This window comes from Schistocerca gregaria, chromosome 4 (genome assembly GCF_023897955.1).
Source record: "Schistocerca gregaria isolate iqSchGreg1 chromosome 4, iqSchGreg1.2, whole genome shotgun sequence".
NCBI classification, from domain to species: domain Eukaryota; kingdom Metazoa; phylum Arthropoda; class Insecta; order Orthoptera; family Acrididae; genus Schistocerca; species Schistocerca gregaria.
This window is the reverse complement of record NC_064923.1, coordinates 176,693,034-176,719,003: the sequence shown is the minus strand read 5'-3', so window position 1 is coordinate 176,719,003 and position 25,970 is coordinate 176,693,034. Positions and strand designations below refer to the sequence as shown.

At 37.8% G+C, this 25,970-nt stretch overlaps 1 protein-coding gene across 1 annotated transcript in view; it reads right to left on the bottom strand.

The window, feature by feature from the left end:
* LOC126266712 (uncharacterized) overlaps positions 1 to 22,334 on the bottom strand; it is a 30,629-nt gene extending 8,295 nt beyond the window's left edge. Inside the window, exons 1-2 of the mRNA XM_049971163.1 lie at positions 22,045 to 22,334; positions 8,421 to 8,598 (exon numbers count right to left, since the gene is read on the bottom strand). Of these exons, the coding sequence (XP_049827120.1) occupies positions 8,421 to 8,598; positions 22,045 to 22,165 (299 nt within the window). The 5' untranslated portion in view covers positions 22,166 to 22,334. The remainder of the gene's footprint in view (positions 1 to 8,420; positions 8,599 to 22,044) is intronic.
* Positions 22,335 to 25,970: the final 3,636 nt, after the last annotated feature.

Here is a 25,970-nt window from a genome sequence, read left to right as displayed (position 1 = left end):
AAGGGTTATACTGGGTGGATTGAGGAAGGGGGGAGAGGGTTGCAAGGAACAATAGCTGATGATTGGGTGGGAGAACATCAAGTACACAGCATATGAATGAGGTACTAGTAAGCTCTATCTTGTCAAGTAGGGGAAATTGTGTCTGACGACACACAATGATTAGTGGGTTGAGAGGGACAGGTGACCAGAGGACCAGGCAGACTGTTGAGGGGACGATCTGAGTAGCATATCAGGGCTAACGGACAGAGACAGGGATGGAGGTAGACATGAGACAACACTGGCACAGATTAAGGGCAGGAGGATTGAGGGATCTAAGAACTTCTTGTAAGGTCAATTCCCATCTATGCAGTTGATACAATTGCTTTCACACTTGGTCCTGCCTCTGATACGATAAGATACACCTGTGACGAATGATGATTATGGGCTCAAAGGAACCAAACATCTTTGTTATCTGCCCATCTCATTGGGAATCACATAAAATGATGTAAAACAAGAAAAGGGGAAGGATCAGCTCCCTTGACTGCGACCTTGTTATCGTGGGTGAAAATCCGCATGACAGTGCTCAAGTCAGATGGTTAAAAGTGAGCTCAAACCCAGCCTCTACTTCTGTCCCACAACAACATCACTGGCAGATACACCAAGAAGCTTCATTTTTCAATGTAACTAAAATGGGGGTGAGAAAATGAAGACTTTACAGACTCGAGAGCTGATTACCTTAAGGCCAGTGCAGAGGGAGAAGTAACTTGAGATCACTGAGCGTACACTGCAATTTTCAATGACTTCAAGTAACTGGTTACCAATGTAAAGTTATGGGTACGTGCGTACAGTCCTTAATGTAAGTGTATGATATGAGTTTCCATGGAAGCAAAATGACATCCACATCCAGAACACAGTTGTGTACTTTCTGCAAAGTCAGTTGTTGGAAATCAATTGACTCATTCAGTTGTAGTTTTACGTATCAGTTGAATTATTCATTTTTTTCTTTTAATTGAAACCAGTTTGTGGGACTAACTGAATGAAAACAGTCTACACAGTCTGGCACATTGTTACAAACAGAACCATTCAACTGTTTTGCCATTGTTAAATAATTACTCATTGCTGACTGTACTTGGATGCCACTGTCATTGCCTTTCCAATATTGGCTTTTTACTGAATGCAAATAGTTAGCTTTCAGTTCAGTGTTTCATCCCAATTTATGAATAGGCGTTTTCTTGGTAGTGAACTTTGTGTCTAAATCAGAACAAGAAGTAGAAAGGAAGAAATTATATGGCTGGATAAAGTCAACACAATATACAACAAGTGCAAGGATAATACATATTATGAAACTGTTAAATACAGTAGATGTCACTCTATTCTGAACTAATTGGAACTTAACAACATTTGGTTGAGCAGGAATTCTGAATAAGCAGATTACATGAATAACTGACTGGTTAAGGCGTAAATTAAGTGCAAGGACATCTTCTAGTGACCTCTGACAACTCATAGCGCAGACACCCTACCTATCCCTCTCCCCCCCACATTCCAAACACATTATCCCAAATTTATTGTTAAGCTATGTTCGGTAAGTGTTGAGTTACTTTACGAAGTCACTCTGCCTTTTTTATTTATGTTCGTAGTCCCTAAATTCAACTGTTAAACATTAAATGTGGTAAGTAAACAGTCATTCTTCTACTTTAAAACAAAAACTGAATGTTTGAACAAGGGAGAAAGTGCTACTAAATAATCACTCAAATATGGTGTTGAAAAGCAACGACTAGTGACTGGGCAAAAAAAGTTAAAATTTAGTAGTTTTGTTCTGCCACAAATGAAACAACACTTGAAAAGCTGCAAAAAGCAACTGTCTTCACATCAAAAACTTTATGAGGCGTTATTCTTGTGGATCACTCAAGAAAGACAGAAAGGAGTCTCCATTTCCAATCCTTGGGTAAAAGAAAAAGCACTTCAACTGAACAAGGTTACGAATGGTGACGCAATTTTCAGCTAGCTGTGGTTTTTATATTTTTTATTTACTATTGGGCAGGAAGACATGAACTAGACAGCTCACGATTGCTGGGGCAAGCCGTCAGCTGACAACGAAGCACCTGCCAATTATCTAAAAGAAGTTAAAGATAATTTTTCTTCTCAAACCTGCCGACCCTACGAAGTTCACAATGCAGATGAAACCGGACTGTATTTTAAGGCTTTGCCTACAAAATGTCTTACTTTGCAAGAAGAAAAATCTCCACCAGGGTTTAAAATGGCCAAACATCTAACAGTCTTAGCTTGCGGCAACACTTCAGCAACAAAAAAACTTCCACTGATGGTAATATGCAACTCGGCAAAATCACAAGTGTTGAAAAGCATTATCAACAACATACAACCTTTGTTTTGTAAGAATAAAAAAAAATGCTTGAATGGAGTGCAACTTGTTGAAGGAATGGCTTTAGCACCGATTCGTCCCTAAAGCTACTACGTTCGATAGAGAAAATGGATTGCCTAATTGTGCTCTGCTGCTTATAGGGAATGTTCTGTTTCACACAAAAGGAACAAAACTTGTTTGTTGAGACATCAAAGCAGTTTTTCTGCCACTGAATATAACTTCAATTCTTCGCCTATGGACCACAGTTTGTTGTGGACATTAAACAAAAAAATAAATAAATCAATAATTAAAAATGCTGCTTCCCATCTTACTTGAAGAGGATGAAAATGAAATCACAATCCCACAGAAACAGAAGGAAATTACAATAAAAGATGTGATTTATTGGTTGGGATAACGCCACTAAAGGTAACCTCTGACCTACATTGGAATTTGTTGATAAAACCTTTACACCAGTTAAAGATGTGACCCCCTTCCACTAGTCATGAAAAACCCTGGCCATGAAAACAGAAAAAGCTGTTTTGAGGACAATAGCCACCAGAAATAAGTAGACGAAGAAATCATAGCAATGGTGCAAGACCCATCAGTTCAGATCGAATCAGAGGAAAGTGAGGAGAAGGTGAACATTCGAACTGAACTATTACACAAATATGCGGCCAATGCTCCTGACCTCACCTTGCACTATGTCAAACAGCATGCTTCATCAACACCAAATAATGTTATGTTCATCTGGCGATGGCGGAAAATTGCATCCTCAAGTGGATTCAGTACTCTTCGTCAGAATGAAAGACTGATTTTACTTCTTAAATGTGTATAAATTAATTGTTTTTGTGTTTAGCAGTGATGACATATGATTGTACAGAACTGTATTAAAGTAGCCAACACATACTGTATGTACTGTACTGGAAGTTACTAGCTTTCATTCCCATTGGTTTCAGGAATTTTCATCAGGCTTAGGCCCTATGTGTGTGTGTAACTTCCTTCTACGATAATGAATGTATGTTTTTGTACGGTCATTACCTTATGCCTCCTGTTTTTAAGTTAAAAAAATCAGTACTTTTTCTTAACTCTGTTTGGAATAGGAGAATTTTTGGAATGGCGGGGTTCACAGTAGTGGGACTACTCTAACAAAAAATATTTCTCGGAAATAAAACAAATTTTCGGTAAATGATAGTACTTAAAAGTCAAGTGAGTACGTCACCAAATGATTTAAAAAATGTATCTTATATGATTGCTGTTCGTATCACCAAAGCATTTACCAAAACAGAATTATCTGTGATGGGTTACATATAACTGAAAAGGCTGATGAAGTATTTAAATGAAACCATTCAAAGCCAGAGACAGTGAAAACACTCATATAAGGGCCTTAAGTGTCAGAGACCTGTGTCAGTTTGTTTCTCAAGTTAAGTGAAACTGTTGTAACTCAGAGAATGAGTTAAATCACTCATATAGCTGACATGGGCACAGACTTTTCATTCAAGTGTTTCCGTGTGACTATTAGGTTGGTAGTTTTTCCATGCGGACACTTCAGCAAAGTGTGCTACGAAACATGCAGCAATGACCATGGGATCAGTATACATGTTGCCACTGAGGGAGATACCAAGAACTACTGCAGTCAGTTCATGGCTGCCAGTGTTCGGTCCATACTCAAGGTATTTGTGTGTGGGTTCTCATGAATGATACGTTCTTTTCCTAACAATCCTGCTTTCTCCTTTTTATTAAAAACCATGCCTTCATTCAAAGTCCCTTAGAAACTATTAAATGTTCCACAAAAGGAAAGCAATTGTGTCACCAAAGTGCCCTTTTACGCACTCTAAAGCTGCAGCTATTTCTTTAGACTACCATGCCACAGGTTTCCAGCGCAGAGAGAGAGAGAGAGAGAGAGAGAGAGAGAGAGAGAGAGAGAGAGAGAGAGAGGTCAACATGGATGCTTCACTGGATCAAGGATGAGATGTCGGGATGCAGACTGTAATATCTAGAAGAGAATTTTCCTTAGGCCATACTGAAATTTGTTGCAGCTCCATTATTAAGTAGGCACACTTCCAGTTCTGAAAGCAACTGCTCTGTTACTTTGCCCCTGCTAATCAGTTTTTTTCTGTGGGCGTTGAAGTACCCCAGTATGATGTAAGGTGGAGCAGCTGGTCCAATAGCTCCGCCACCTCATAAGGTATGTATAACTGGGGACAGATATACATTACATACTGTTACCCTGACAGGTGGGCACGAACAGTCACAGCATTATATGCACTGTTGAGTGGCACCACCTCATTGAAAGTGTCAGAGTGTATGAGCAAGCAAACACCTACAGATGCCCTCTTGGCATTATGGATTTGTAGCTTTCATCAGCAGGGAGCTGGGGTTCTGAGAACTGTGCCCCTGAAGCATCACACTGTTTGCAGAGATAAGTAGCCATTAATTGATGGCAGTCTCCCAAGTGGTAATGCTAGCCTTTACAATTCCACAGAAGGAAGATTAGATTGGAATCAAAGCAATGAATGGGAAACAGGGATATAAATTACTTTGCCACCGAGTCATGCTCCCCTGAATGTGTGATTCTTTGTCAGTATTCATCGGCTTGATATTTGAAGGTGAGAAGGGGGACAGGGGAGGGGGAGGTGGTGTTCTGGTTAGTCAGAGCAGCAGAATCAGGGTCAACATTCAATTTCTGGAGACATTCAATTTCTGGAGACATTCAATTTCTGTGACCCTCTTTCGGCAACTGGGTGTTGGCAGACTGATGGTATGTTTTGCCCTTGGAGGAGAGCAGATTGGCAGGTGCTCTCTTCCCTGGTGGTGCATAAAAAGGACAAGACATCCCTGGCAGTGCTGATGGGGTGGTTGCCGCCAGTGCTACAAGTTTGTGTAACAAAAGGGAGCTGGTGTCCCCTTCCACAAATGAAAATCAGGCACCGGCACAGGGCCAGGGACAGGAGTTGGTGTTCGAGACTTGTCATTGTGCTGGGTGTGGATTTTGTCAACATTTCGATGTCATATAGATTGGGTGGGGTCATTTGAACTTTTCCTTAGCCTGTTGATATGACAGGTGGAGAATTTTTTTATATTCCTGGAATTTCTTCTCCTCCTTGGAAAATGAACATGCCAATGAATGAGTGGGGGATGGTACTCTGGGCAGTTAACAAATGTAGGGGGTACTTCACAAAGTCCACTCTCATGCACTGTCCTCCTGCACATCCCATAAGCAGCATCATTAGTATAGCAGGACATGTAGTGTCAAACATCTTACAGGAGGAGGAAAACAGGGTTTGACATCGCACATGTGACCATGTGGTTAACTTTCTAACATAAATCATTTCCGTAGGAGACTAACCCATTATCCTTAGGTCCCCTCTTAATGTGGTAAACCAAATGTACTCCACACTGCCCTAGTTTATTGTGTAGTTCTTAGTCAGTCTGTAGCATTAGGTCCCAGTAGAAGATGAGACCTTTAATCCTCATGAGTTTGTTATGATGCGAGATGATAAGCAAGCTTGTCATAGGCCTGAAGTGCCTTGTCTGATAAAAAGAGATTGTTTTCCCATTTCCTCTATTGCAGCAACTTCTTCAAACCTATCCAACATTTCGAACAATTCATTGCTGCAAAAGATTTTTCCATCAGTTTAGGATAATACCAAAAATTGAGTGAACTGTCCACCTCCATTTCTCCTTACTTGACTTGCATCCCAAGGCATGGACAAAGATGGAAATGCCATGCAGTTTTAAGTCTCTATGCTGTAGTCATCTTTGCTATCTACTGTGTTGGCACAGCCACCACTATGGGTAAGTTTGATCCATTTCTTTGCCTATCATCCACTGATGCCACTCACTCCTAGCAGAGGATCTCCTGGTTGGTGTCGCTGTGCTACAGCAAAAGCTACCTTGCTGAGTGACTGTTTCCCAGAGTCACTGGCCCCAAGCTAGACAGGTACCTATTCTTCAGCATACATTGAGGGTGGGAGGAATGGGGTGGCTCTCCAAATGGCCCACACTTCTGTGTCATTTAAGGAGATGAAGCTCAAACCCTAAAAGGAGACTAACTAAGCCAAAAAAGTCTGAGGCAGAGGTTGTGAAACAATGAGCTAAAAGTGATAGATGGCCTGATAGCAGCAGAGTTGCCAGCATAAAAGCTTGACTAGGTACAAGACTCCTTCTAGCTGCCTCTTATGACTTAAGCAAAGAATTACTGCAGATCTATTCTAGTCCCCAACACCACAAGGGTGTCTGTGATGGAAATGGAATAGGGTGGTGCATGGGACAAGTATTGCATCTGGGTCTTCCATAGGAGTATGACCCATGTGTTAAGAAGTGTAATGGATGTGACATAAGAATGGACAAGGATATTTAGACTGAACGGCTGGTGGTGTGGTGAACGTTGAGCATAGGATCTTCCTCATTTCTGGACACAATAATTAGTCAAAGCCTTGACAAAGGATATGGTTACATCGTTTTACTGAGGTGATGATGGGGTTGTTACTTTGCAACTAGCTCTTAAGGGTAGTTGGTGAGTTAGAAGAATTTGTAGATTGTGCATAGGATATCTGCTAGCACACTAGGTTTGGAGGGAACTGCCTGTGTGTGGCCTTAGTAAGATCTTCAACATACTGGGCAAAGGACTGCTGGTTACTGCAGACCCACCATCCTATGGTGGGCAGATTGTGTAGGAGTGACTTCAAGTATGGAAAGGGTGATACCCATTAAAACAGAGATGGTGTTGATTGCCATTAGTCTTGATAGGGACAGAGATTGTTATGCAGTTATCAGACAGGTGTTCCAACATTCAGACCAGGTGAAGTGGGTGGGAGAGAGAGTTGAGGCTGTGGAAGAATGAAAATACATTGTCTTGGTCCGGGGTCCAGGTCGTGAAGATATCAACAAATCTGAAGTGAACAGGGGTCTGGAATCTTGGGTGGCAAGGAAGGTTTCTTAGTTGGCCCTTATACAGGTTGGCATGCCAAGTGCCCAAAGCCAAGTCGCAGTTTTGTTAGCATCTCTTCATCTTAAAGAAAGTAGTAGTTATAGCAAAAGATATAGTTTGTCTGGCATACAAGAAATGATGTAGCGGGTTTGGAGTCAGTAGGTCATTGCAAGAGGTAGTGTTCAATAGCAACACATGGATAAGTTCACCATAAAGTTCTGCTCATATATTTCCTCATCGTGTTGTTCTGCAGATGGGATTCCCGCCATCCTTTGCACACTTTCACTTGATACTGTCCTGTGGCATTATTTCTGGGGCAATGCAGATAATGTAAAAAAATATGTTCTACCAAAGTGTGCAGTAGGAATATTAGGTGAAGTTGAAACCAAATATCTTCCAGATGTCTCTTCACGGACCTACAGATTCTTACACTTAAGTGCCTAGACAATATTTCTTATTGGCATTTGTAGGAAAAAAACAGGAGTGAATTTATGATTAACCATGCAGTTCACAATCAGAAAATTAGACATAATATGACTGACTTTTACATTTTGTTTAAATGTCTATGGCATCTTTTCAGTAAACATTGGGGAGAATATTGAAAATCTCCACATACTCAAAAATGAAGTAAGCAAATACATCACAAACAAGACCTCTCATATATTAAAAAAATATCTGCACTGAAGATGTAAATGCTATGTCAGTAATGTTTGCATTACACAAGGTTTGACTTAGCCTACACGCAGATGGCTGATAGCGTTTTGTGTAAAGTTAAAGAAATGCTTTGTTTGAAATGTTGAATAAAAACAGCAGCAGAGTCGCAATATACAAGAAGCAGTAGTAGCCAATTCAAAAGCATTTGCTGTTCTGAAAATATACATAAATATATACACTATAATGCAACCGCTGCTGCTGCTGCTGCTGCTCCTGTCAGTACGAGTACATAAGCACTAGTCATAATTCGTTATTGGTTTACTTTACAGAACTAGTCTACAGTAGCTGCTTCTTTCTACTAGTGTAGAACTTTAATCATTCCACATTCCAGAAGGCTTTCCTTCATGATGGGATTTATGGAACAAATGAATAAATGAACAAATGAATGAATAAATAACTATTTATGTTGGGAGTCTCCACTTCAGCACTTTGCTTTACCTGAGTAGTTTGTCTGCATCAAGGACGTACTTTTCTCTAAACTGTTGATCGTTAGCGGGAGGAATTTTACAATAAGCACCAAGAACAGTGTTACAATGACACTGAGCTGGATGTACCTTGCTAGGATAACTGCCAGGTATTTCAATTTCCCGTTCAGGGCCCAATTTTACCGTTGCATCTGAAACAGAGATACTGTATAAATTATCTTATAGCTTTAAATAAGAAAATATTTAAAAGCCATTGTTCATCAAATAAATTTCAGATACAATAATGTGGTTCTCCAACCTTAAATTTACCACTGAAATTAAATTAGTATAGCTGTCAGCACACTGACAGTACATTTGAGTGCTGAGCGTTCCAAGTTTCTGATGTAATGTGGAATAGCACATTGTGGAGTCTTTGTACAAATCAATATCTAGCATATCAGGTATTCTGAATGTGCATTTGAACACTGACCAATGAGATGGTAGTATGCCACCTATATCACATGCACGCTATCTCCCTATACTGCAGAGTCAGAAGGTGCCATATTGGCCTTCAGTTGAAGCCCAATGCATGTATGCTGTTTCTGAGCACCAGTAAAGAGAGTCTCTCGGAAACCTTTCATTAATAGTAGAATTTGTTGTAATAAAATGACAAGAAATGTCATATTCATGGTTAAAGAATTACTGTATCTCGTGTATTAAGAGAGTATGCCATTTCAAGGAAACGGCATATTGATGATCCATCATTCTTGGTATAACTTCAGTTAGTAACACAGCTATGATTAAAGCTTTCAGGAGATTTAACATGTTAGGTACAGTCCTCTTACTCCTGGTCTATTTAGTGCAGCGAGTAGAATCACAGATTTGTAAAGAAAAGTGTGATTTGTTGGTGGTTCGCATGCCAATACATCCGCATTTTTATTTCTACTATAATTAGAGTTTTTTAATAGGTACTGGTACTTTTTTTTATTAGTTTAATGTAAGTGTAGACTACAATATTCAATGTTATGTAAATATAAGTGAACTCTTTCTGAAGAGAGATTTTGTCCAATTTACTTAATATACAGAGCAGCTTGCACTACTTGCAGTCAGATATTTTGCACTTTCTGCTTTAAAAGATTTGTATTTCATATGTTGTAAAGACTCTGTTACATTTTCTCAAATTGGTTGAATTGACATGGAATGACCCATAAGTGGATGTCGCACTATAGACAGAGTGCCCTTCCATAAATGACATGAACTAGCAACAAAATTTTGAAAACAGAAAAAAGTCGAGTCACCCCCACAACCAGGAAGTAGACTTTAATTTCCTGAAAGAATGGTAGAAGCAAGAAAAGTGAAACATCTTACTCATTAAATAAGGATCAGGCAGATTAACATGAAGGCCTAATGCTGGGGTCAATAGATTAGTCAACAATTAAAGGAGAAAGTTAGAGGAGAGGAAAGGGTGAAGTAAAGTGTTCACATGGAAAATGAATAGAAAAATGCTACTTTGGCTCAGGGGAGCCTGTTAAATATGTTTTTGCGAGGGACAGAACATCCTCATCTACTTTTCTATCTTATTTCGTTGCTGGGAGAGTTCACATAAGAATAATGTGTCTTTTTCAAGGCTTCATGAAGCAAAGATGGCTGTCAGTTGAATTGAGTGTGTGTGTGTGTGTGTGGGGGGGGGGGGGGGGGGGGCGCATTTGGTGTATATTTTCTATTTTTTGTTTGGTACTTTGATATTGGATGTGGTGGTGGTGCATCTTTTTGTTAGCTGAAAGGAGGAAGTGGGGGTAGGGGTGGACTATGTCTTTAAGAACACTGCTGCCCACTTAGTGCACAATACAATACTATATGGTTTTCATAGACAGTAATTTAGACAGTAGCCAATAGGTGTGCCCTATCTTTGAAGCCTGCACGACAACTTTCAAGAAGACAAAGTAAGACAGCGCACTGCTCTTGCTGCCTGGACTAACTCGATACAAAGGGTATTCGACTGATGGCATGGCCAGCACATTCTCCAGGTAATTTCACCCACTGAAAACATCTGGTAATTGACAGCCAAGAGACTGGCATCCAACACTCACCAGTCACCACAGCTGATGAGCTAATGTACTGTTTCAGCTGTATGGAACAACATACCCATATCTGTCATCCAAACACCGTTCACCCTGGTGCTCTGCCACATTAATGCTATTGTCGTCGTCAGATATGGCAAGTGCCTGTGTAAAATTCTGTTAACTTGTACACCACCTAATCAATTACAAAATTAATCATGCATTCACCAACTTATTCACATATCTACAATAAGTAAAACATTGTTTCTTACTATCCTTCCTGTTACTGCCATTTTAACAGACAAATGTACTGTTGGTTCAAATGGAGTCAGACTTAAATTTATCGTAGTTGTATAACTTTTGCTCTAAGAAAATAATTATCTGATGGGGGAGTTGTCGATTTGTAGAGAAATTGGGGGATGGAGGGAGGGGGAATTAGTGATTCCTTGGCAAGGTAATGGTGGAATAGCATTTCATCTAGTTGTATTCCCAGTTAGCCAGTGCAGATTATCCAGTTTCTGGATTTTTCTGACAAAAATAAAAACAATTATATACATACAACTAACAGGTTATTAGATTCCAAATGTAGCTTTGCATTGTATTATACACTGAAATGAAAACTACAAATTCATTTTGATTCCTAGGAGCAGAAGTAGATTGCAATCCTACATTTTTTACTTAGGCCTTGATCTGATTCTTTAAACTTTATGTGGGTTTCACAAGATAAGTGGCACCTATATTCAAGTGTCTGAAATTAAAGTTTTTCATCATCTTCGTGAGGTCTCTGGAGAGAAGTACAAACTTCTGACCATTTGTGCTACACTTCTTTGGATACATTCAATATCCTGTGTTAGAACTATCTGGTATGGATCCCACACATTAGAACAACATTCTAGAATGGACTGGACGAGTGTTTTGTAAGCAGTCTACTTTGTAGACTGCCTGCAGTTCTCAGTGCCCTACTAATAAATTGAAGTCTACCAAATGCTTTACCTACAACTGAGCATGTTTCCATTCCATTACATATCTCCACATCTTGTTCCATTCATATATGGCATTTGTACGAGCTCACAGATTACAATTGTAATCCATTAAAGGTGTTAAAAGATGCTATTTTTCTGAATTTTGTGAAGTGCACAGTCATATGTTTCCGTACATTTAAACCAATCATTTCTGAGTCACTTTGCCCTGCAAACTGACATCACAGAAGTACACTGCAATTACGTGGCCTTGTTTTCTCATGTCGTTTCGTCTGGTATTGGCAGGTCCAAGGTGGTATTGGTTTAACTCTACCGAGCTGCATCGTTTCAACACCCCAATCCCAGAATCAAAGCAAAAAAATAGCACCAGACACACATTGGCAATAAGAACCAAAAATAACAAAATCTGATGATTTAGCATCGAACATTACACTTTAATTGTATGCATAGGCTAGACGTATTTGCATGGAACCAGAGCAAGTCATGTTTCATATTTATTTGCCTGCAGACAACTGTTGTGTTGTATAGGCATAGACAAAAGTTAACATATGGTATATGATTATAAAAAAGATCAGTATGGTTGTATGACATAAATTACTGTTTCTTTGATCACAATCACATTTATAATAATAGAGAATCATATTTTTTCCATTATGTAAGAATTCACTTATGCTATAGAATGCTTTCTCTTTCAACAATGTCTCTACCACCATTTTAAATCTATTCTCATGCAATTCTCTTGTTCCATGTGATGTATTGTTGTAAAATATTTCGCCAGCATGTAAAAAATTATTCTGGATTTTACTCAAAGGTGTCCAAGGAATGTTTAACAAGTTCCTATTTCTAGGTGTCCAAGGAATGTCTGTAAGTTCCTATTTCTGGTTTCATATGAGTGCACATCTGACCTGCTTTCATACATGTGGGCATTCTCTTTGGCATGCATAAGTGCTTTAAGTATGTATAGACTTTGAACTAAGAATTTTGTGCTCAATGAAGCACTGCCTGCAAGAAGTTAAATTGCTCACACCAAAAATAAATCTAATGGCTTTCTTCTGCCCCAGCAGAGTTTCCCCAAAGAAGTACTCCATAACGCAGATGAGTATGAAAAAAGGCATGGTATGCTGTAAGTATGCACTCCTTACTGACCCAATCCTTCAGTTTCCTAAGGAGATATAGAACTCTTGCCAACTTACTGCACATCTTTTTGTGGGGGTATTCCAGCACAATTTGTTATCAAGATAAATGCCTAGCAATTTTACTGAATGTGAGTTCATTAGGTCCATCATTAATATCTCAAAGGGAAAAGAGCATGTGTTTAGTTTTATTTTCATTACAGATTTATAGTACACAGCTCATGGTCTTGCGGTAGCGTTCTCGCTTCCTGCGCACGGAGTCCCGGGTTCGATTCCCAGCGGGGCCAGGGATTTTTCTCTGCCTCGTGATGACTGGGTGTTGCGTTTCATCATCATTTCATCCCATCGACACGCAAGTCGCTGAAGTGGCGTCAACTCTAAAGACTTGCACCAGGAATGGTGTACCCAAAGGGAGGCCCTATCCACATGGCATTTCCATTTTTTTTTTTTTTTTTTTTTTTTTTTTTTTACAGATTTATATGGTAATGTGTTGGGCAGGTCATTCACATACACAATGAATAAGAAAGGTCCCAGTATAGATCCTTGTGGGATACTGTATTTTACCTTGAGAAGGTGAGATTTGTTGTTTGAATTTATACAGGCCATTTGGTTTCTGTTTGTCAAATACGATTTCAGCAGTAATAGTTCTGTTTCAGTTATTCCATATTTTTCTAGTTTCTTAATTAAAATGCTATGTGAGACCTTGTCAAATGCCTTGGTTAAATCAACCCAAGTTGTATAAGTATGTTCCCTATTTTCAAAACTGTGTAATATTGAGAAGACAACTTCCTGAACTGCTTTTATTGTTGACAGCCCAGTTCGGAATCCATACTGAGACTTATTGAGAAGGTTGTGACATTCAAAAAAATCGTTTAATTTGTCTTTCATTAATTTTTCAATTTTAGATAATATTGGTAATATTGATATAGGTCTGTTATTTTGGGGTGAATTTCTGCCTCCCTTTTTGTATATGGGCAATACAATTGTCAGTTTAAGGCAGCCTGGAAATGTTCCCTCTGTAAACATCCTATTGATTAAGTAAGACAGTGGAATTCATGTAGTGTATAATTTTCTTTATGGTAAAATTAGAAAAATCACGGATGTCCTCAGTTCTGGAGTTGCTTAGTGATCCAGCTACATCCAGTATATCCTTAGGATAAAAGGTTCTCCATTCAAATTTTGGCAAGTCTCCTGTCAACTGTTTCCTACAATTTGGGAAGTATGTCCTCATTATCATCTAAATTACTTTCATCTGTCATAACTAATTCTCCAGAATTTATGAAACTATTATTTAGTTCAACTGCACTTCTGCAATTAGTCCTGTTTCTGCTTGCACTATTTTCCATGCTGCTTTATGTTTGTTGCTGGACTGACATTAGATTTGATTAATACTAGTTACATGGATCATGAATACGATATTTCATAATGATGTGGAACGAGTCAAATGCATGACGTAATTAAGTTAATTGAACAACATATTTAAGTTAATATAACAACTTTATTTTTGTGTTTTTATTTTTTATAATTTTTTGTTTTCTCATTTTTCTTAATTTATATCTAAAAATTCCTCTATGGAGTAGAAGGAGTTTCTTTCAGAAATTCTTTTGATTTCTTCTTCAATACTTGTTGGTTATCTGTCAGACTTTTGATACTGTTTGGTAAGTGACAAAAGACTTTAGTGGCAGTACAATTCACCTCTTTCTGTGCCAAAGTTAGATTTAATCTTGAATAGTGAAGATCATCCTTTCTCCTAGTATTGTAGTTATGCACACTGCTATTACTTTTGAATTGGGTTTGGTTGTTAATAACAAATTTCATAAGGGTATATATACTGAGAAGCTACTGTGAATATCCCTAGATCCTTAAATAAATGTCTGCAGGATGATCTTGGGTGGACTCCAGCAATTATTCTGATTACACGCTTTTGTGCAATAAATACTTTCTTCCTCAGTGATGAATTACCCCAAAATATGATGCCATATGATGCAATGAATGAAAATAGGCATAGTAAGCTAATTTACTAAGATGTTTATCACCAAATATTGCAATGACCCTTATTGCATAAGTAGCTGAACTCAAACGTTTCAGCAGATCATCAATGTGTATCTTCCAATTTAATCTCTCATCAATGGACACACCTAAAAATTTGGAATATTCTACCTTAGCTATATACTTCTGGTTAAGGTCTATATTTATTAACAGCGTCATACCATTTACTGTACGGAACTGTATGTACTGTGTCTTATCAAAATTCAGTGAGAGCCCGTTTACAAGGAACCACTTAGTAATTTTCTGAAAGACATTGACAATTTCATCAGTTAATTCTTGTTTGTCAGGTGTGAGTACTATACTTGTATCATCAGCAAAGAGAACTAACTTTGCCTCTTCATGAATATAGAATGGCAAGTCATTAATATATATTAAGAACAACAAAGGACCCAAGACGGACCCTTGTGGAACCCCATTCTTGATAGTTCCCAGTTTGAGGAATGTGCTGATCTTTGCATATTATGAGAACTGCTTAATTCAACTTTCTGCACTCTTCCAGTTAGGTACGAATTAAACCATTTGTGCAGTGTCCCCCTCATGCCACAATACTTGGGCTTGTCTAGCAGAATTTCATGATTTACACAATCAAAAGCCTTAGAGAGATCACAAAAAATCCTAATGGGTGGTGTTCGGTTATTCACATCATTCAAAATTTGATTGGTGAAAGCATATATGGCATTTTCTGTTGAAAACTCTTTCTGGAAACCAAACTGACATTTTGTTAGTACTTCATTTGTACAGATGTGTGAAGCTACTCTTGAATACATTACTTTCTCAAAAATTTTGGATAAAGCTGTTAGAAGGGAGATTGGATGGTAATTGTTGACATCAGATCTATCCCTTTTTTTAATGCAGAAGTATAACAATAGCATATTTCAGTCTATCAGGGAAAATGCCCTGTTGCAGAGAGCTATTACACAGGTGGCTGAGAATCTTACTTATCTGTTGAGAACAAGCTTTTAGTATTTTGCTGGAAATGCCATCACCATGTGAGTTTTTGCTTTTAAGCAAGTTTATTATTTTCCAAATTTCAGAGGGAGAAGTGGGTGAGGTTTCAATTGTATCAAATTGCATAGGTATGGCCTCTTCCATTAACTGCCTAGCATCTTCTAATGAACACCTGGATCCTACAACATTTAGAAAATGATTATTAAAAATATTTTCTATTTCTGACTTTTTGTTTGTAAAGTTTTCATTCAATTTGGTAGTAAAACTTGTCTTCCTGTGCTCTTGGTTGACCTGTTTCTCTTTTAATAATATTCCAAATTGTTTTAATTTTATTATCAGAGTTGCTGATTTCAGACACGATACACATACTTCTGGATTTTTAATAACTTTTCTTAATATAGCACAGTAGTTTTTATAATGTTTGATAGTTTCTGGGTCACTACTCTTTCTTGCTGTTAGATACATTTCCCTTTTCCGGTTATAAGATATTTTTATACCCTTAGTAAGCCATGGTTTGTTACATGGTTTCTTACGAGTATATTTAACTATTTTCTTGGGGAAGCAAGTTTTCAAATGCATTTACAAAAGTGTCATGAAATAAATTATATTTTAAATTGGCATCAAGTTCACGGTACACCTCATCCCAGTCTAATTGCTGTAGGCTTTCCCTGAAATTTGCAATTGTTAAATTGTTGACTGAACGTACTACTTTGGAGGACTGTTTAGTGCTGCTGAATGGAGCTATGTCATATATTGTAAATAGCTGTGCACCATGATCAGAAAGACCATTCTCAACAGGCTGAGCATTTATCCGGTTAAACTTATCTTGGTCTATAAAGAAGTTATCTATCAGTGAGCTGCTATCCTTTACCACCCGAGTAGGAAAATCAATAATGGGTGTCAAATTGAAAGAACCAAATAATACTTCAAGGTCATTTTTCCTATTATCCTCTTTCAGAGAATCTACATTGACGTCCCCACAAATAATAATTTGCTTCCCCCTGTGACAGATAGCACAACAAGGAGTCCAAACTTTTCAGAAATAGATAATTTCCTGATGGGGACCTATATACAGTTACAATCATAAATGTGCCTTTATTTAATTTAAGTTCACAGGCACATGCTTCTCTGTTTCTCTACACATAACTTTTGTTTCTATACTTTTTGCACAACGGTAACTTTTGACATATATGGCTACTTCTCCTTTCTCCATATTTTCTCTCATTACATGTGCAGAGAGCTTATATCCACTTACATTAACCTTATCCATATCAGTAACAATGTTATGCTCAGACAAGCATAGTATATTTCATCCTCAGCTTTTATATCTTCTAAACAAACCAGAAGCTCATGTACTTTATTCTTTAAACTCCCCATATTTTGGTGAAATACTTACATTATTTTTAATTATACTTTTATGAGAACCTTTCCTTATTCTAACATTAACTCCCCATATTTTGGTGAAATACTTACATTATTTTTAATTATACTTTTATGAGAACCTTTCCTTATTCTAACATTTGCAGTACTCTCTTGTCTGAGTTTCTCATTGTGCTTAGGCCTAGTTCCTATACCAGTGGCCACATGGTGTTCAGAGAGGCAGATTATGTCAACTGGGTTGGGTGATCCAATGTGCTGGAATTGTGCTGTTTAATTTATTTCCTAAACTGAAGATTTGTTTCAATCCTGACCTCTCGTAGAACTTGACATCTTTCTGTCTTACCCATCCTAAAAAAGGTGCTGCACCAACACCTGTAACCACTGGTATTTTACCATTCATGGCAGTGCCTCCCCCTCCTGCTATTACCCCAGCATGTTTCTCCTTCCCTTTCCTGTTGAGATGTAGGCCGTGCCTGGTATAGTCCTACCTACTGAGAAAATCAACAGGAACCACACCAATATGAGCCCCCACACCCGACCCAAGCAGCCGTTCCAACTCCAAATTAACTCTCCCAACAGAAGAGTTCAAATGAGGCCAGTCATGGCATCTCAGGACAGATACAAATTCAACATTGGTGTGTCTCGATGCCGACAATCTTTACCAAGTCACACTCTATACTGTACACAGGATCTCTGTCGATGCTGTTCCCTGGCCCTCCCACAATAACCACAGCGTCTTCCCTGCTAAATCCTTTACAGAGTGAACCTAAATCCTCTGTCACCTGATCCAGACTAACACTTGGTTTGAAAAAATTTGTGACCTGGTATTCTGGTCCTAATTCCTCCTGCAGAAGTTGGCCTACATCTCTGGCATGATAACTGCCCAACAACAAAACTTTCTTCCTTTTCGATGGCTTTCCTACATTCTTTTTCAATTTCATATTGAAAGTTTGTTGTGTCCTGTCTACACCTACCTCTGTTTGAGGTCATCATTAGCTTTTTTCTTTGCAGAAATGATTTCTTTTCTGTACAGCTTTTTTAAAGTGGCATATTAGTGTCTATACTCATTATTCAAGCAAAGCTTTATCATAGTAAATTCTCAAGAGAATCCTTAAGTTATTTAAGTAAGGTGTATACCAGTCAGTTACTTTTCTGTTTTCTCCTTGCATTTAGTCTATTGTGTTTAATGATGAGGGGGCAATATTCCATTAAAGATAGCAGTAATGGTGTCTAAGAAATAATAAAAAGCAACACTTAATGACTCATTTTCCACGACTGCATTACAAGATTCCATGATCATAAGTCTGTGTGTGATTTGTTATATTTGATGGGTTTAACTGCCTCACTGTCCTGGGTTCTATTGGTTGAGCCTGTTCTTTTTTGAATGCCATTAATTTCAAGAAAATTGCATAAGGTTAGAGAGCATTGGTTTAACAGCATTTAAGATTACATCATCTTTGCAAATGTTTGATATGACATTATCTAGGCAGACATTCTGCCTGGTAGGCTAATAGTTAAGGCACACGTAACTGTATGACTTGAGGGTATCTAGCAGCAATCTACTTTTAGGATTTTGCACCAACACATCAGTATTAATGTCACCAAATATTAAAATTTTATGGTTCTTATATCTAAGTACATTAAGAGATTAACTACATGCTGGACAAAAACTTTGGCACCAGTCTTGGGGGCACAGTACATGGATACTACAACAATCTTGCATTCGGGGAAGTGAATGGCAGCAATTTCAATCCTTCGTGGAGTAAGTGCTTGAGATCTATTATATTAACTGTATGGTTTAGTTCACTTTTCATTAGTATTGACACTCCATTTTCCATAGCTGATCTAAAATAGCAGTTAAAAATGTAAAACCAACAGGAGTATACATCTTTGATTCATATTCTTTAAGCTAGTGCTCATTTACGCACAGAATATCACAATGCAGGTCTTCTAAAAGCAGTTCAAGTTCATGAAGTTTATTTCTCACTGACTATGTTTATATGAGAGAAGAACATATAATCACAATCTTTAACTTTCGATTTTAGCACAGAGTTACAATTATCTGACTTTGTAGTTAATGGTGGTGGTTGCAGTTCAATAGACCTAGACCAAGACTTGTAAGGGCAGATCTTTGTCATCACTGGAAGTTTCCCTGTTGGAGACATTTATATTCAAGACTGTGGATTGAATTTAGCAGTTTTATCTTATCAATAACAACTTCTTCAATAGCCTGACAAAGCTCATTTACCAGATTAAAGTGCTGCCCATGTTTTGTATAACGATCCCTTTGAAAGTGCTTAGTGTCACGTTATTGAAATGATCACAGATTAGTTTATATCTATTATTCGTATTTAATACTTCCTATTTAATACTTCCTAGTTTAAGAATCATGAAAGAAGGTTGTATACGTGGAAGAACCCTGGAGATACTAAAAGGTATCAAATAGATTATATAATGGTAAGACAGAGATTTAGGAACCAGGTTTTAAGTTGTAAGACATTTCCAGGGGCAGATGTGGACTCGGACCACAATCTATTGGTTATGACCTGTAGATTAAAAATGAAGAAACTGCAAAAATGTGGGAAATTAAGGAGATGGGACCTGGATAAACCGAAAGAACCAGGGGTTGTACAGAGTTTCAGGGAGAGCATAACGGGACAATTGACAGGGATAGGGAAAAGAAATACAGTAGAAGAAGAATGGGTAGCTCTGAGGGATGAAGTAGTGAAGGCAGCAGAGGATAAAGTAGGTAAAAAGACGAGGGCTGCTAGAAATCCTTGGGTAACAGAAGAAATATTGAATTTAATTGATGAAAGGAGAAAATATAAAAATGCAGTGAATGAAGCAGGCAAAAAGGAATACAGACGTCTCAAAAATGAGATCGACAGAAAGTGCAAAATGGCTAAGCAGGGATGGCTAGAGGACAAATGTAAGGATGTGGAGGCTTATATCACGAGGGGTAAGATAGATACTGTCTACACAAAAATTAAAGAGACCTTCGGAGAGAAGAGAACTACTTGTATGAATATCAAGAGCTTTGATGGAAACCCAGTCCTAAGCAAAGAAGGGAAAGCAAAAAGGTGGAAGGAGTATATAGAGGGTCTATACTATGGCAATGTACTTGAGGACAATATTATGGAAATGGAAGAGGATGTAGATGAAGAAGAAATGGGAGATATGATACTGCGTGAAGAGTTTGACAGAGCACTGAAAGACCTGAGTCGAAACAAAGCCCCCGGAGTAGACAACATTCCATTAGAACTACTGACGGCCTTGGGGGAGCCAGTCATGACAAAACTCTACCAGCTGGTGAGCAAGATGTATGAGACAGGCGAAATACCCTCAGACTTCAAGAAGAATATAATAATTCCAATCCCAAAGAAAGCAGGCGCTGACAAATGTGAAAATTACCGAACTATTAGTTTAATAAGTCACAGCTGCAAAATACTAACGCGAATTCTTTACAGACGAATGGAAAAACTGGTAGATGCGGACCTCGATGAGGATCAGTTTGGATTCCGTCGAAATGTTGGAACACGTGAGGCAATACTGACCTTACGACTTATCTTAGAAGAAAAATTAAGAAAAGGCAAACCTACATTTCTAGCATTTGTAGACTTAGAGAAAGCTTTTGACAATGTTGACTGGAATACTCTTTTTCAAATTCTAAAGGTGGCAGGGGTAAAATACAGGGAGCGAAAGGCTATTTACAATTTGTACAGAAACCAGATGGCAGTTATAAGAGTAAAGTGACATGAAAGGGAAGCAGTGGTTGGGAAGGGAGTAAGACAGGGTTGTAGCCTCTCCCCGAAGTTATTCAATCTGTATATTGAGCAAGCAGTAAAGGAAACAAAAGAAAAATTCGGAGTAGGTATTAAAATTCATGGAGACGAAGTAATAACTTTGAGGTTCGCCGATGACATTGTAATTCTGTCAGAGACGGCAAAGGACTTGGAAGAGCAGTTGAACGGAATGGACAGTGTCTTGAGAGGAGGATATAAGATGAACATCAACAAAAGCAAAACGAGGATAATGGAATGTAGTCAAATTAAATCAGGTGATGCTGAGGGAATTACATTAGGAAATGAGACACTTAAAGTAGTAAAGGAGTTTTGCTATTTAGAAGTAAAATAACTGATGATGGTCGAAGTAGAGAGGATATAAAATGTAGACTGGCAATGGCAAGGAAAGCGTTTCTGAAGAAGAGAAATTTGTTAACATCGAATATAGATTTATGTATCAGGAAGTCGTTTCTGAAAGTATTTGTTTGGAGTGTAGCCATGTATGGAAGTGAAACATGGACGATTACTAGTTTGGACAAGAAGAGAATAGAAGCTTTCGAAATGTGGTGCTACAGAAGAATACTGAAGATAAGGTGGATAGGTCACGTAACTAATGAGGAGGTATTGAATAGGATTGGGGAGAAGAGAAGTTTGTGGCACAACTTGACTAGAAGAAGGGATCGGTTGGTAGGACATGTTTTGAGGCATCAAGGGATCACAAATTTAGCGTTGGAGGGCAGCGTGGAGGGTAAAAATCGTAGAGGGAGACCGAGAGATGAGTACACTAAGCAGATTCAAAAGGATGTAGGTTGCAGTAGGTACTGGGAGATGAAGCAGCTTGCACAGGATAGAGTAGCATGGAGAGCTGCATCAAACCAGTCTCAGGACTGAAGACAACAACAACAGTTTACACATGAAGCTTCCGTCAAGTCATGTCAATGGGGTATGTTCACTACGATAGTATTTGAATTAATGGGAATTAAGGCATGACTTATAAAACACTCTTCTATTACACACGCAAATTTCGTAGGAATTACATTATCTGAGGCACTCTTAGAATTTAAACATCCATAAATGTCCACACACAAATCTCTACGGGAATGATTACTGGCAACAGAGTGTAGCAACCCTTACCTTGCTCACAACGCTATGTCGACAATTGTCAAAAAATGGTACCGGCGACAATAAATGAACATAGAGTAGGTTCTTATACAGCCTTAATAATAACATTATATTCATCTAATGTGCTGTAAAGTATTACGAGCAAATAAACAGTAATGTCAAGGAAGAAAAATTTATACTTCGAGACAACGTAAACTGACTCACCTGTCAATACCAGTATTTTCCCGTTCTCACTAACACGTACACTGCTGTCACTTACTATATGATTACATTCTTTGCACTGATAAACTGTCAACGCTCCAGTCTCCATCACTGCTTCTCCCATTAATTACTGTATGGCTTTCAAATTGCAGTTTTTATGTTTAACACTTATTGTTGACCTTTAGCTCTGCGTCACTTTCGCGCTCTCCTGTTCAAATGCACCTTAGCACCTATGAAGTTCCGTGAACACAAAGATCTGTTATCCAGTCAGAATCACGTGACCATTAACGATAGCACTCGACCCAGTTAAGTTGCGAGAGAAACTAGCTTGTCGCTTGCTTGAGTAAGCTCTCGGAAATCGCGACATATTCTGATAAAAAACAAAATATTTGTGACAGAGAAGAATTTAAATGGCAATTTAATCTTTCGTTTTTTTTATCAGTATGAAGTTACAAAGCCGAACAAAGTCTGGAAAGAGACCAATTTTAGTGTAAATAACATCCAATATCGCAGATTATACTTCTATTACATTAATAAGAGCGTCAGAAAATCCGTTACAAATGTGAAGACTAAGGAAAAATCAGAATATAGCAGCACGCAAAACTGCTCCCTTCCACTCTGTACCCCTCGTTTCTAACCATTTTTTCACTAAACTGTGTATTGTATTGTATTGTATTGTATTGTATTGTATTTTTATTGATCCAGGCAATCATAATATTGTACAGCTGTACATGTGATATTGGACAGGTCAAGAGAGCTATTTACAAGTAATTTTTACAAATTTATTTTTACATTATTTTGTAGCAAGAAATTATCTATATTAAACAAAACAGTTCATATAAATCATAGAATTGTAAGGTTGTACATACGATATTGGACAGGTCAAAATTGGAAAGTAATTTTTAATAAATTGATTTTACATTATTTTGTAATGAGGAAATTAGCTGTCTTTAACAAAATAGTAAATACAACTGTTGTATGGTAAAATACAAACAGCCAATACAAATGTAATAGTAAAGTAGTCTAGTGTATTTCATAGAGATGCACAGTTTATGTGTTATTCTCAGCACTGCTCACAGACTTCTGATGACAATTCTGTGAATAATTCATGTGGAAATATTTTGCTTAAAACGAAATATTGGAACTTAAGAGGATGTAGACCATAAACTTTTGTTTTATGTTTGTGTATATACATTCATCTGTATTAGCTAGGACAGGTCAAGTGGAGACAGTTTTGGAACCTTTTCTTGCAGTTCGGCTCTCCTTTTACGACATAGTTATGGGAAAATTTTTTAAGTGTATGTCGAAAGGATAGGCTACTAGGAAATGGAGGTGGTTATTTGTCATAGTAGACAAGGAACTCAAATCCACCAAGGTAGAAATTCCATGTGAGACTGTTTGGGCAAGACCCAGAATCAGGATGGGCCTAAAATGGTAATTGAATCCTGCTCTCACCCACCAGACTCAATTCCTGATGTAACTGAAAACCTTAGAGAAAATCTTAGTTCATTTGTATGTCAGTTCCCTAATAATTCTGTAATCATTGGTGAAGACTTTAATCATCGAACAATAAAGTGGGAAAATTAAAGTTTTGTTAGAGGTGAGTGTGGTAAGATATCCTGTGAAATATTAGTAAAGGCCTTCTCTGTAAACTACCTACAACAGATAGTTCAGAACCCCATTCATGATGGAAATGTATTTGATCTAATGACAATAAATAAACCTGACCTCTTTAATAATGTCAACACCCATACTGGTATCAGCAACTATGATGCAGTTGTGATAACAATGGTTATCAAAGTGTAAAGGATAATTAAAACAAGCAGAAATACAAATATGTTCAGAAAACTAAATAAAAAATCAGTAGTTTCATATGTCAATTGCAATGTAATCAGATCTGCACTGCCACGGTGCACAACTATCCTTGACACGGAGTTCTTGGAATCTTAGAACATATTCTGAGCTCAAACATAATGAGGTATCTTGAACAGATTGTACTCCTCCATGCAAATCAGCACCTTTTCTGAAAACATAGATCAGGTGAAGCCCAACTCAAACTTTCCTCACATGGCATACTGAAACTTTTGGGTCAAGACTGTCAGGTAGATGCAGTATATATTGATTTTTGAAAAGTATTAGACTCAGTAACACACCTATGCTTATTGTCAAAAGTCAATCATATGGGGCATCAAGTAAAATTTGAAAAATTGAGGACTTTTTGGTAGGAAGGATGCAGCTTGTTAACTTGGATGGAGAATCGACATCAGATGCAGAAGTAACTTTCGATGCACCACAGGGAAGTGTGCTGGGACCCTTTTTGTCAGACAATATTAATAGTAACCTCACAATTTTTGCAGATGACACAATTATTTATAAAGAAGCTGCATAAATATTCAGTTAGATATTTATAAGATTTCAGAGTTGTGCTAAGACTGGCACCTTACTTTAAATGTTCAGAAATGTAAAATTGTGCGCTTTACAAAACAAAAAATCGTTGTATCCTATGACTATAATATCAAAAAGTCACAGTTGGAACTGGCCAACTGATACAAATACCTGCGGGTAACAGTTTGTAGGGACATAAACTGGAACTTTCGCAGAAGCTCAGTTGTGGGTAATGCAGGTGGCAGACTTCAGTTTATTGGTAGAAGAGTGGGTAAGTGCCATCAGTCTACAAAGCAAATTGCTTACAAATGTGACCCATTCTAGAATATTTCTCAAATGTGTAGGACTCATACCAAATAGGACTAACAGGGGATATTGAACATATATGGATAACGACAGTACAAATGGTCAAATGTCTGTCTGACCTATGAGAGAGTGTCACAGAGATACTGAAGAGCCTGAACTAACAGACTCTTGAAGATAGGCATAACTAACCTGAGACAGTCTACTAACAAAGTTTTAAGAACTGACTTTAAATAACTACTCTAGAAATATACTATAATTCCTTACATGTCACTCACATAGGTGTTGTGGGGACAAGATTAGAATAATTATAGCATGCACTGGGGCATTCAAACAATCTTTCTTACTGTGCTCCATATTGAATGGGATGGAAAGAAACTTTAATAAATGATACAACACGACGTACTCTGCTGTGCACTTCACGGTGATTTGCAGAGTGTAGATGTATATGTAGATCAATCAGTGAGCTATGGTATCTGTCAGTTCGTAGTCATGTATGGGACTTCATTTTATCTTATATAATTTCTCTCCTGTCACTATAGTTTCATTTGTCACATCATACAAGGCTGAAAATATGCAAAATATTTTTCCCACTAGTTTCCATTTAGCATCTTTGTAATTAAGCTTAATCAGGTTACCCATCTGCCTTTGGATTAGTGATCTGTAAATTTTGCTGAGTGTAAAAGTTTGGAGATCATCTCAAATGTATCTAAGTTCAACGTAATATCTGCTTGCATAATCTAGGTCTTTTTTATACATGACTTACATTAAATGATACTGTCCAGTCACCTGTGTCAGCCCAGTAAAAAAAGTTTTGGTAACGTACCTACATTGTTCCTCATTATTTTTAAATTACAATTTAAGGATATGGCCATACATTGTTGTTGTAGTCTTTGGGAAATTCTGTGCTTGCATTTATTACGAAATTAACCATCTTTATTTGCTTAAACAAAAGTCATCAAAGTACACATATGCTTAACTCAGAAACCAGTCCAAAGAGGTCATAGGCAAAGACATCAAGAAACAAATTTTGTTCCTTGGTCTAAATTTCAGTCACTACTGTGACCTCTGCAGGCCGTTGTCTCCATGCAAAGAGCATCAAAAGGGGGAAAGATTTCTACATTCCTGAATGTATTGGTGCAGGAATGGCAAGATCCTTAGGAGACAGCCAGCAAGAGGTGGGAGGGGTGTCAATGCAGTCTTGAACCAAGGACATTGCTAAGTCATTCCCTCAATCTGGG